Source organism: Drosophila ananassae, chromosome XL (assembly GCF_017639315.1).
Source record: "Drosophila ananassae strain 14024-0371.13 chromosome XL, ASM1763931v2, whole genome shotgun sequence".
In the NCBI taxonomy this organism is placed as follows: domain Eukaryota; kingdom Metazoa; phylum Arthropoda; class Insecta; order Diptera; family Drosophilidae; genus Drosophila; species Drosophila ananassae.
The window spans coordinates 15790001-15803716 of record NC_057931.1 but is presented as its reverse complement, the minus strand read 5'-3'; the positions used below and the strand labels follow the sequence as shown (position 1 = coordinate 15803716).

At 33.1% G+C, this 13716-nt stretch overlaps 1 protein-coding gene across 4 annotated transcripts in view; it reads right to left on the bottom strand.

Annotated features, from left to right (window-relative positions):
* LOC6503208 (low-density lipoprotein receptor-related protein 4) overlaps positions 1-13716 on the bottom strand; it is a 230121-nt gene that overhangs the window by 20679 nt on the left and 195726 nt on the right. The window contains exons 8-9 of one of the 4 annotated variants that reach the window (XR_006507607.1): positions 11999-12293; positions 11733-11817 (exon numbers count right to left, since the gene is read on the bottom strand). The exons of 1 other annotated variant lie outside the window; for it this stretch is intronic. Coding sequence is in view for 1 of the 3 variants with exons in the window: in XM_032455924.2 (XP_032311815.1) it covers positions 11683-11817 (135 nt within the window). In the remaining 2 variants the exon portion in view is untranslated. Of the gene's footprint in view, positions 1-11658; positions 11818-11998; positions 12294-13716 lie in introns of those variants that run through there. 2 more of the 4 variants (XR_006507608.1, XM_032455924.2) reach the window with 2 other exon arrangements.

Here is a 13716-nt window from a genome sequence, read left to right as displayed (position 1 = left end):
CCTCCTTAGGTGAGTTGAAGGAAGATGTTCTCTAGAAGCTAGCGACAGCCGACCGAAGAAGTATACATACAAACGAAAACGATTGGTGGCGAAATACTCCGCAGCCACGAGTAGACGGACTGCTAAGAGTTCAGATGAATGGCAAAAAAATAGAAAATGGGCGAAAAGCGTGCTTCCATCGTATGGCATGTTCTTTAAGACCTCATTAATTTAGTACAAAATAATTTCTTATTATTTAATCTTCGGGGACTCAAATTGGATGTAAATTTTCATCCTCCTTCTTATCATAGTAGACTCAGTAATAAACTTACCTACCTTAACAAATCAGAAATAGATGCTGGGTGTCGTTTTTCTACATAACCTTGTGAATGGTGATTTAGATAACCGGCATCTAATAACACGCTTACTTTTTAATGTTCCTAATAGAAGGACTAGAAATATAAGAAGGAATTTACTCCTCAGTTCCTTAGCCATTGTAAGTCTACCTATGTCCTACATGACCCTCTTAGAGTTTTATGTTCGAACGACAAAGGTCTCTGCCGCATTGTAGTATATCATTTTCGTCTTTCGCGCGCACAGTAATTCTTCCTCGTTAGCTTCCTAACCATTATATAAGTTTATTAACTCGGATTTATTTCCGCGATTCGATCCGTACGTTATGTGACAGCGCCCCTCTGTTTTGGAAGAAATAGACTGTACGTAGCTGCGGGAGGCGCACTAAAAAAAACATGCTTTTATATAATTGAGTAACTCAGCCCGTATCAGCGTAGTAAGTGCGGCTTTTAAGGTTGCAGTGTATCGGGGTCCCGATGGCACCCTTTCGCGATAGCGGTGCCGAAGATCATTGATACAATTTCATTATCGCTGTCGGGTCAAGGAGCCCGCTTTCGTGCATTCGATCGGCCACCTGCATCTGCCGTCATGCGCTTGCGTTGTCTCGCTCACTCGCGGTATCTTTCGGTCGCTCCGCAGCATCCAGCGTTGAGCCGCGCTCCCGCGTCTATTATTCTCATTCGGTCGTCAACCCTAGTCAGTCACATATGTATGGTACATATATCATTTGTAGAAACCCCAAAACAATTAAATAAATTGTATCAATATCTATAAATCGAACTGTGCTTGTTATACCCTTGCAGAGGGTATTATAATTTTGGGTCAAAAGTGTGCAACGCAGTGAAAGAGTTATCTCCGACCCTATAAAGTATATATATTCTTTATCAGGATCACCACCTGAGTCGATATGAGCATGTCCATCTGTCCGTCTGTCTGTCGGTTTCTACGCAAACTAGTCTCTCAGTTTTAAAGCTATCGAGTTCAAACTTTGCGCACATCCTTCTTATCGTTATTGCAGGTAGTACATTAGTCGGAACGGCCGGGATCGGTCAACTATATCCTTTAGCTCCCATATAACTGATTGATCGGAAATGCCATAACTTTGGTGTTTTTAAAGTTAGAGGGTTGGGACTTTCCACACATGTTATATTTGACCAAAATATCTTATGCACAATTTCATAAGTATCGGCCGACTATACTATACATAGAACGATCGGAATTGGCATAACTTTGGTGTTTTTTAAGTTAGAAAGATGGGACTTGGTACAGATTCCATTTTGGGCAAAATAATCGTATTAGCCAAATTTCATAGAAAGCGGCCAACTATATCCACTAGCCATATAACTGAACGATCGGAAATGGCACAACTGCAAGGGTATATCAACTTCGGCACTGCCCGAAGTTAGCTTTCCTTTCTTGTTTTTTATTAAAGCCAATATTTAGAACACAAAAATAAAGCTCCCGATTTGTTGAATTATTTTCCATTCAAAATTTGAGCTGCGCAGCTTAAAATATATATAAACATAAAAACATAATTCGGTTTGTGATTTATGCGCGCAATATTAACATCTGTTGACATACATACATACGCTGTTTGCAGAGTGCTACAATCGCTCATACATATATTACCCCGTTATATAGAAGTTGCACAGTGGGTCGTGAGCTGACAATAAATAACGAACTAAAATAATATTTTTGTTGCGAAAATGAATCCGTTTTTCGATTGTGCCTCTCCTGGGAGGAAAGAATTCCTGATCCAAAATGCAGTTGTCCTTTTTGAGGACCTTCAAGGATTGCTGTCCTCCTTAAAATCAGTGGAAAAATTTCCGGAGGCGATGATATACGTGCGGCTTAGCGAATTGGAAGGCATCGTCGCGGATTTTAAGAGGACGCACAGGGAGCTGTCCGAGTTGGCTGTTGCGGAACTCAGGAGCGATGTGCGCGCCACGTTCAACGATGCGGCGAGGGAGGCGCGATTCATCCTGGACCAGGAGATTCTTCGGCGCTCCAGTTTGTTGGCGGCGAGTTCGATACTGATCAACAGATAGACAGGCTGACTGATAGGCAGACTTTTCCAGGGTTTGCCGCCACTGCCGTTTCCCACTTTTAGTGGAGGTTATGCGAAGTGGCTTAAATTCCGGTGACTGTTCTCGACCATGGTGGACACAAACCCATTTATAAGTTTGCCTTGGAGACTGTGCGATCGTTGGAGCTCACGGACAAAAACTATGACGTCGCCCTGCTAAACAAAAGGTTAGTAATCGCAGGCTTATTTTTCCAGCTCATGTTAATGAGATACTGCAGCTGCGGACCATAAAATCCACATCGGCGACAAGGCCTCGCGAGCTTTCGGATAAATTTAATTTGCATATGCGAGCCCTTGCAAGCATGGGCATAACGAAGCAGATTGCTAACTGCATCATAATCCAAGTCATGTTGCAGAAGGTTGATGATGCCACAGAGTCTCGGCTGTTCTCGTAGGCTGTCTCGGATTCCATTTGTAGTATGTGGATTTCCAACAGGGCGAAAAACATCACGCGATTCTTATCTATGATTTTGCATATCGAGATAACAGTGCCGTTATGTAAAAGCTTTTTCTTTAGCATAGTTAGGGCTAGATTTGCATTGGAGAGCTTTTTCATGAATTGACGAGTCTGAAAGCAATAGCAGCCGTATTGCTCTTAAGCCAAGATTAAGAAATATTTAACAAGTGCTTAAAAATAACTAAATTAAATCCCAGACGAGTTAGCGGGATATATTTAATAGTGTTTAGTGATTTTATGCCAGGTAAGTTTAACATTCAGTGCAGTGCAGTTTTTTTCATTTAATTATTACACCCCAGTGCCACGTGCCAGTGCGGCTAGTACCAGATTATGTAATCGGCTAGCACCATATTATGCAATCGGCTAGTACCAGGTTATGCAACCAGCATGGGGTTATCTGGAAGCCGAAATGGATGAATTATTGGAATTAACTAGTGCAGAGATTCGACGTGGGATCGTAATCTTTTAATATATTTTGGATTCGTCGGCAACCCCCTTTTTCACTACACGGAGAGAAAACTCCAGCAAATTATTTATAAATTTGTAACTATTAGCAGTGTAATATTGTGAATATCGGCCTGCTGAATTTTATACAAAGCTTCCAAATTCCTTTTTGTTCAATATGAAATTACTCTACGAAAGAAAGAATATTGTACATTTATTCGAATTTTGCACACCCTTTAGTTTTTTTCCGATAATTAATATCTAAATATGCTTTGTTATTTTATTATAAATATACAGATATATGTAAATTATATGTTTTAATTCCCGATTTAAAATAAAAAAAAAATAAAAATTAGGATTTTTATTTTATAAATTTTATTATTAAATTCAAGAATGAGTTATAAAGATATCCTATTGGATTGATCGTAGATTATAAACTGATTTTACAAATTCAATTTTCTTATAACTATAGCTTTTATCGGTGACAGCGACGCTGGCAGCATAGATGGACTTTGGTTGAATAGTTTTGATTGGTCAGAGCTTTATGCTGACATGTAGGTTCCCAGGATGGGCACTTGTTTATGAATTTGGAGCAAAAGGGGTTTGATGTTTACGTCTACTGTCGTCGATAAAGGCGTGTGAATGGTTTATGTCTATGTTTATGTCTGGATGCCAATGATAATGCTATGGGAAAGGGTTTGTGTCTAGCCTATTTGAATTATTCCCACAGTAGGCTCTGGAATGTTGTTTATATACGATTTGATAGGTATGGCAGGGTATACTGGTTTTATGGGGGATTCGTTATCTAGGGTATTTGCAGATACATTAAGTGTATCTGTGGATACACTACTCGCCCCTCCTTTAGAAATTTCAACATCCTTGTTGAATTCGACAACAATTTCCTTGTGGTTGGCTAAACGCTTATAAGTGAATATTACATAAATTGTTATGCTTACAACTATAAGTATTAGGCTTATAAATACAATCCATTTGTAGACAATATCTTGTTTTTGTTGATTGATTAATGATTCTTTAAGTTTTAAAATTGGTGTTGGTTCATGTAGAGTTACATTGGTACTTGACAATATTATTTTATATTCATTTATATTCTTTGAAGTAGTGAATTTGATATTTCTTATTTCAAGTGTACATTGGCTTAATTGTATAATATTATTTCCTTCAATTGTTTTATTAAATAATTCACAATTTTGGTTAATTTGCGTTTTACTTAAATTATATGTTATTATAATATTTGGTTCAATGTATTTTATAAATTCTTTTTCTGAAATAAAAGTGTGTTGACAAATTGCTAATTGATTTGTAAGGATCTTTGAAATACATTGGTCAGTTACTAAATATTTTTGATCCATTACATCCACTAAAGGATTTGCAGAATTTTCCAAATAATAAACACTTTTATTATTATTCATAAAATATTCAAATTTATCATTTATGTCAATTTGGCGGCCTAAATTATCTGGATATTTAATTATTCTGTATTTTTGAGTTTCATTAAAAGATGTTGGTATATGGGCTAAAATAAAAGTATTTTTGGTTTGACTGCATATCCAAGCTGAAGTCTTTATTGATAATAATTTTTCTTCATTAATGTCATCTATCTCTTCATGTTTTAATATTTTAGGATTAAATATTCCAATTCTTGTTAACTGAATCCCCATTTGTAAATCTTCAATGTATTCTAGAAAAATGTGTAAAGAATATCTAAAAAGGTGCAAGGCCTCATTTTCCTCTTCTTCCCGTATTAATTTATTTATGTCTTCTGTATGTTTATTTATTATACCAATGATTTCATTAAATTCTGAATTTTCTATCATATTTTCTTTTATATTATTTAATTTTATTTCTAAATCTTTTTTATCTTCTTCTGTTAGTGTACCAAACAAATATTTGTGAGCTGATCCTACAATATTTACTAGTCCCCGTTTTTGTCTATTTGATGGGATAATCCCTTTTATTTCATGTTTTAATTGTTTAAGTGCTAAAGCTATATCTGGAATTGTTTTATATAAATTTTCATATTTTATAAATTCTTGGTATGTATTTAATATTTTTGTTTGATTTATTTCTATCATGTGATGTTCGTAATTAAGAGGTATTTTTATAGTTCCTGTATTCAATAGTAAATAGCCATTTTTTGAAGTAATTGGGACAATACTAATTTGTTGAGCCGTTATTAATGGTAACGTTGTCCATGGTACTATTATTATCACTTTCAATATCAGAGTCAGAATTTTCAACATTTCTGGAATAACGAGAAAAATTGCGTTTTTTAAGTTTTTTAAATTTACTTTTGTGTTTTATTACTTTGTGACCCCTATTTATTTCCTGCCAGTGTTTTTCATCTTTTTGTAAAATTTTTCCTGTTTTCTTAAATGGATTAACAAGTTTCGGCTTACGTTTCATATCTTCTTCAACTTTTGCATAATTTAAATCTACCTCATACTCTTCCCGTTTTTCATTAATTTTATCAATTTTTGATTCTTTTATTTTTTGGAAATTTTTATTAGGTTTCATACCGAAAATAAATATTTCAGCAGGGGTTCTACCTGTAGTGTCATGTGTTATTTCATGATTATAAACATATGTAGCTTTTTCGATATTCATGAGCTTGTCTTCCGCATCATTAAGTGTATTTATGATTCGTAATTTTTCATTAATTGTTTTGTGAACTCTTTCTATATCAGCTATACCATTCTTGCTGCTAGTAATTTCGATCTCAATATTTTCTTTTTCTAACCAATTTTGTAGTGATTTGCATACTAATCCGGGATCTTGATCCATTTTTATTATTTTTGGTTTACCTAACATATTAAATATTTTAAGTAACGCTTTTTTACTTTCGATCCAATCTGTGGTATGAGTTTCTATAATTGAAACAAATTTTGAATAGATATCAATACAAGTTAAAAATTTTCTTTGATCAATAAAATAATAGTCAATTACATATTTTTCACGTATATTTTTACTTTCAGGTGTTTTTTCAAATGTTAATGCTACTTTTCTATGTTCTGCCTTGCATAAATTACAAATATCGCATTTATTAATTATATTTTGGATTAATTTTTGTGCATCTGGAAAATAGTATTTAGCTTTAAAATCGTCATATGTTTTTTTAATACCTTGATGAATAGTTTTCTCATGAATATTAATTATCGTTTCGTGAAACTCTGCGTAGGTAGATATATTAGGAAGTATTACTGATGTTTTCATTAATTTTGTTCCCAAATTTGGTTTAATTAATTCCATGAAAGCCCTTTGAAATATTGCGAAATCTTCGTCATTATTTATGTACATTACAAAATTGTGTCCACATACAAATTTAAGAATAATGTCTTTTGCTATACGTTCCGTCATGTTACTATATTTTATTGTATTAATTGTTTTATTAAAATACCGGACTAATTCATTACTATCTTCATTTCCCTTTTCAAATATTAATTGATGACTGAAAACATTAATGGGACGCTCTGTAATCTGAATACAATTGCCATTGTCTTCCTGGGCGCTATGTATAGTAGCTCCTGTGCTTTGTAAATCATCTTCGTTTTGAAATGTTTCTTCTAGATGTTCATTATTTGATTCTTTTTTAGGTAGCCTAGATAAGGCGTCTGCTACATAATTTTCCTTTCCTTTAATGTAATTCATACCACAATCATATTGACTAAGATATATTTTCCATTTTTGCAATTTCATATTAGGTTCTTTAATATTGTGTAACCAAACTAGTGGTTTATGATCGGATGTAATTTTAAATTTTCTTCCAAATAGATAGGGTCGGAAGTACTTAGTTGCCCAGACTACGGCTAATAACTCTTTTTCGATAGTTGAATAATTTATTTCATGATCATTTAATGTTCTACTTGCATAGCAAACTGGTCTACCTTCTTGAGCTAGGACAGCTCCTAAAGCATAATTACTAGCATCAGCAGTTAATTCAAATGTTTTTTCAAAATCTGGATATCTAAGGATTGGATCATTTGTTATTAGTGTTTTTAATTTTTCAAATGCTTCAACGTAATTATTATCTTTGACATTTATTTTTGAACCCTTCTTAAGGCACTGGGTCATTGGTTTAGCAATTTTTGCAAATTCTCTAACAAACTTTCGGTAAAATCCACAAAGACCAATAAATGATTTAATTTGTTTAGGAGTACTTGGAATTTTAAAATCGTGAATAGCTTGAATTTTATTTGGGTTTGTTTTAATTCCTTCAGTAGTAATTATATGGCCTAAAAATTCTGTTTCTCTTTTCATGAATTCGCATTTATCTAATTGAAGTTTAAGATTGGATTTTCTTAATCGGACGAAGACTTTTTGAAGGGACTGAATATGTTCTTGTAAGGAGGTCGAAAATATAATAATATCATCTAAATATACTAGGCAATGAGTTCCTATTATATCGTGAAGAATATTATTCATACATCGCTGGAATGTAGCAGGAGCATTTTTTAGACCGAAAGGCATTCTAGTATATTCATAGTGTCCTTTCTTGGTGGAAAAGGCTGTTTTTTGAATTGATCTTGGGTCCATTTCAATTTGATGGAATCCCTTTGCCAGATCTAACGTTGTAAAATATTGACATTTTCCTAACTTATCTAGTATTTCATCCATATTGGGAATGGGGAATTTATCGTCAATAGTTATCTCGTTAAGTCCTCTGTAATCAATAGCCATACGAAATTTTGGAATGCCCGATGCATCCATTTTCTTGGGTACTATTACTATAGGACTACAATAAGGAGATTTAGATTTGCGGACAATACCTTGTTTAATCATATCTGCTATTTGGTTTTCTACTTCATTGTCATAAATATAGGGATAAGTATATGGTCTTCTATAAATGGGATCTTCATGTTTAGTTTTTATTTTATGTTTGATTTCATTTGTGAAGGTCAAATTGTCACCCTCATGATACTGAATATCAAAGAATTTGGACATTAGAGAATGTAGTGCCGATTTTTCCTCACTGTTGAGATGATCATCTCGAATATAACTAGTTTTTAGTTCTGTTTCCAATGCGTAAATGTGTTCTTCATCCTCCAACATGTTTGTATAATTTTTGTTATGTTCCTTTATTATATTGATCATTGGAAATTCGTAATTATTTAGTTTAACAGTATTCTTTCCAAAATCTATTTGGGCTGATGTAAGGTTTAAAATATTACGTCCTAAAAGAAAATCGTAATGATTGGAAAATTCTTTGACAAAAAATTTTTGTTTTGATTTAAATAATTTTGGAATTATAAATTCAATGGATTTATTCAAAGTGACTGAATTTCCTACTGTTTGAACTTTTATATTATTCTCTTTAATTGGATATTTTAAAAAATTTTCATTTATTAAACTTATACTGGAACCTGTGTCAATAAGGCAAATGCATGGTCTATTATCAATTTTTATTTTTATTGCTGTTGTGTTTCTTCCGAGGCTTGTGTCTGAAAATTTTCAACTATTTCCATTGGTTCTGGTCTATTCTGTTGGTCTAATTGTTTTTGAGGAACATTAACAGACCGATTATAATTTAGAGAGTTTTGACCTGAAGGATTTTGAGAGTATCTATAATTATTATTATAGTTTGAATTAAAATTTCTATTTGAATCAAAAGTATTTTGTCTTTGTTGATAATTATATGTCCCACGATTATTATAATTTTGACTCCTATTGTTTCCTACATTCTGATTAAAATTTTGGTTTCTGTCCCTTTGATTATTATTAGAATTGTTAGTATTAGAAGTATTAGATGTGGAGACCATTGGTATATTATATCGATTTTCAACACTTCGGGAAAAATTATATATATCATCATCATCATAAAGACCTACAGCTTGAGCAGCTTGTTTTAATTTAGTTGGAGTTGATATATCGTATTTGCATATAGATATGTACACTCGTAATGGTAATTTTTCACGAATTACTTCTGCTATATGATCACCTAATATTCTTGAAAATATAACAGTGTTTGCTGCATTATTATCCAGACTTAACTTATTACAAATTTTACTTGTCTGTTTGTCTAAATCATCAATAAACTTACGTAAACTATTTTGATATTTAATTTTATGTAAATCCATGATCATGAGATGTGGGGGTTTTGATGAGTTGAATTTACTGATGAGTGAGGTTCTTAATTCATTCCAGTCCTGGGTTGAATTCCTAAGAAGAATTGTACGTGCAGGTCCAACGATGAGGTTTAGGATAGCTCCTTGAATGATTTCATTCTGAGTAGACGATGTTGTTTTGTATTGGGTAATCAAGTTATCAACACTTTTTATAAATAGTGCTAAATACATTATATCACCATCAAATTTGTCAATTTGTTTTAGTTGCATGAAGAAATGATTCATATTGCTGTCAGACAGGATGTGCCTTGCTGCAGCTGATGTGGATGCTTGTTCAGATTGCATTTTAAAGTTTATTTATTTAATTTGGTATATATATGTTTAAATTGTCTTGATTATATTAATAATTTTATTTTATTTGTTTATTTCAAATAGACATTAGAAATCCTCATTCGTGATTTAACTAATGCTGAGTTCACTGGTATTAAAAATGTTTTTATTTAATGTTTATTGCACTTCACACTAGAAATCCTCATTCGTGATTTCACTAATGTTTAGAAATGTTTATAGATTCGTTTTGCGGATACAATAAATTCGCGATGTATTTAGTTCGATACTTAAAACACGCGAGGATAATTGTATCCTACCGACTGCGCCAATTATATGTTTTAATTCCCGATTTAAAATAAAAAAAAAATAAAAATTAGGATTTTTATTTTATAAATTTTATTATTAAATTCAAGAATGAGTTATAAAGATATCCTATTGGATTGATCGTAGATTATAAACTGATTTTACAAATTCAATTTTCTTATAACTATAGCTTTTATCGGTGACAGCGACGCTGGCAGCATAGATGGACTTTGGTTGAATAGTTTTGATTGGTCAGAGCTTTATGCTGACATGTAGGTTCCCAGGATGGGCACTTGTTTATGAATTTGGAGCAAAAGGGGTTTGATGTTTACGTCTACTGTCGTCGATAAAGGCGTGTGAATGGTTTATGTCTATGTTTATGTCTGGATGCCAATGATAATGCTATGGGAAAGGGTTTGTGTCTAGCCTATTTGAATTATTCCCACAGTAGGCTCTGGAATGTTGTTTATATACGATTTGATAGGTATGGCAGGGTATACTGGTTTTATGGGGGATTCGTTATCTAGGGTATTTGCAGATACATTAAGTGTATCTGTGGATACACTACTTGTATATATATGAAAGTGATATGAAAATATAGGTGAAAGAATTTAGATTTAATTAAATAATGATAACTTTGCGATAATATTCGAGCATGGCCGGGCTAATTTATTGTTCTATTTAAATTAATTATTTTAACATCTCTAGCTATTCCTGTCCTTAAGCTCAACGGCGGCGAAGATCTGTGAGTGAGTATCACTTAATTAAATTTTAATAGATTTGCGACGCAAACAGTAAATTTTAGCAAGGCATGAATTGAATAATTTTGGATTAATGATTACATGAATAATTTTAATTAATGAAATCGCAATTTCTTCGAATTCCTAATTTAATTACTGCATTAATTCCAAATGTAGTTAAACTGATTTATTGAATTTAACCCAATATTTTTAAATCTCTTCTTTATATCTAAATATAAATATATATATATATATTAGTATGAATTCTAATGAAATTATATGAAGTAGCTGTTGAGAAATTTTATAATGAAATAGAAATACCCAATAGGGAAAAATTAACCAAGTTCACTCCAAATTATATTTGAGTATTTGGAACTCCATGAAGGCCTAAGGCCATTACAGATACGCCACCGAAACTTCAAATAGTCATGCGGAAACCACAATAAGTATAACATAGGATTGTGATATGGGGCGAATCAAACGTCGTAGATCTCGCCAAGGTCGGGTGGGTTAAGAATTGGGTGTAATGAACATCTAATACTCTCCAACTGATCAGAGTCATTCTCTCTCTCTCTTTCTTCTGAGCCTGTTTGCCTTTTAGGTGATTTGTTTCTCTAGTTTTCTTTTGGCTTTGATTCGGTAGGTCGATCATCCGGGTTTTTCTTTATTAATTTGCATCTAGTTAGTGCACTTAAATTTATTTTGATGATGTGTTGTATGGATACGTGAAAAGAACCACCCCCATCCGTCGAGCTTAGTCTAAGATTACAAGAAGTGCACCAAGGTATATACTCTGGACCTTGCAGTAGATCTTGCAATTTGGTTCTGTTTAACTACAGCCCGTACACCCCCACGTTAGAAGTGATCTGTGATGGCCATTCTTACATAATAAACTCCTGCCCAATGTTTTTAAGCATCCTGCTGAGGTTTCGATCGCATCCGGTAGCGCTGACTTGCGACATTTGGAAGATGTACCGTTGTGCGAGGATGGCTTCGTCCGACAACTTGCAGTGCATTTAGTGGAAAGATTCCCCTCTGCAGGAGCTGAAAACATATAATTTGAATTACTGGCATTGTCGTGCTGAAAATGCCATTTGAGATTCCCAAATAGGTTTTTAAAAATGGGAAATGCAGTTTTTAAAACGCAAACGTAATTTTCCGCGTTCATCTTTGGGGTTAAAAACTGCAGTTCGCAGTTGCCATAAAAGGATATGGCACCCCATACCATTACTCCTCCGACCCGGCTATGTACGCGATCCATATGATGCTCTTCCTTGCGTAAATCGTAGAAATAATAATTATATCCGTTAAGACCCTCAGGATAGCCCTGCGATCAGTTGAACTAATAACACTTTTATTACCTCCTTTGTAACTTTTTCTGTAGCTTTTCTTATTTTGAAGAAAATATGCAATGGTTTTGCGATGTATTTTCCTTTTTTTCGGCGATTTTGTGAAGAGAAAGTCCACATTCATTGAACGCTTCGATTTCCGATTTTTCCTCCGAAGATAAGATTGTTCCTCTGCCCATATTGTATGTCAAATTAAAGAAAAATTTTTTATTTAACAGCAAAGCAAAAATGGTTGCTGTGCTCAGCAAGTTAAGAAAGATATTTAAATTTATATTTGGAGGACGCTAATCTGATGACGCAGTTTTTTCTTCCAAATAAACCTGTTTCTTTAGTTTTTAATTGAATAAAAATCTATGAAAATACCAACTGCGTTCTAAAATTTGTTTTATTTAGAGAATAATTCGAATTATATTGGATCATCATTAAAAAAAGTCAAGAACACCCTTAGTTTCAATAACACATTCCAACAGCAAAAAATCTCCACGCATAATTTCACCTGCTGCATAACCTTTAGGACCCCCTGAACCAAAGTCCAGAACAAACATAGGTTCTATAACCCACAGTTTCCGCGGTACACCTAAGAGAAGAAATTGATCAAATTTTACCATATATTGAATTATGTAGGCCGTGTAATGGCGATGACCATCATTGTTTCTAGTAAATATGATTTTTGAAATGTATGTGTACCAACTAAAATTAAAAAATGGTATCTAGCAGTTACCATATCTTTGAAATACTCATCCAAAGTTGAAATCTCAGATTTTCTACATTAATTTTTGGTGTTCTATGATTTTTTTTCAAACATTTTCCCATGGAAGATTTTTATTTTCTTATTAAAATCAGTAGATCATAACATTTTTTAATTTTGGATTTAAGGAAAAACACGAAATAATTTTATTGAATTTATTATAGGTGGTTAAACAATATTTTCGTCAATTAAATTGGAGTTTTTAATCTCATATTTTCTTAAAGTCATGGCTATCTAAAACAATTTCTATGTTCAAAACGTATCCATTTTAGGTTCAGCTAGTTTAGTAAAGTTTTAAAGAAATTGTAGATAGCCGTGACTTTTAGAAAATATGAGATTAAAAACTCTAATTTAATTGACGAAAATATTGTGAAGAAAAGAAATTTATAAATTTAATACAAAAGCAAATGTTCACATAAACATATACAGTCCGCTATATAGAGTTATCAAAGGACAATACGGGGCGACTAACAAAAGTTCGCTTAGTTGCTGTCGTATTATAATTTTTTTCATAAATAAAAAATTGCATACTGTTTGTTATAGTCTTACGATATATCACTCGAATTTTCAGAAAGATCGGTCAAAATGGAGACAAGAAAACGTAAAATTAGTGAAGCCGTCTCAGTGGATATCCCTGTACCAACGAAGCAAGAAATTCGGTTTGCTATTCTTTTTGGATTTCGGCGTAATCTGAAGCCTGTGGAAATATTTAGTGAGTGCCAAACAGCATTTAGAGTGCATGCGCCATCCCTTGTGACTGTTTCTAAGTGGTTTCTGAGATTTCACACAGGACATTTTTCTGTGGAGGACAAATAAAAGGCCGTCCAAAATCTGCAACTACCAATG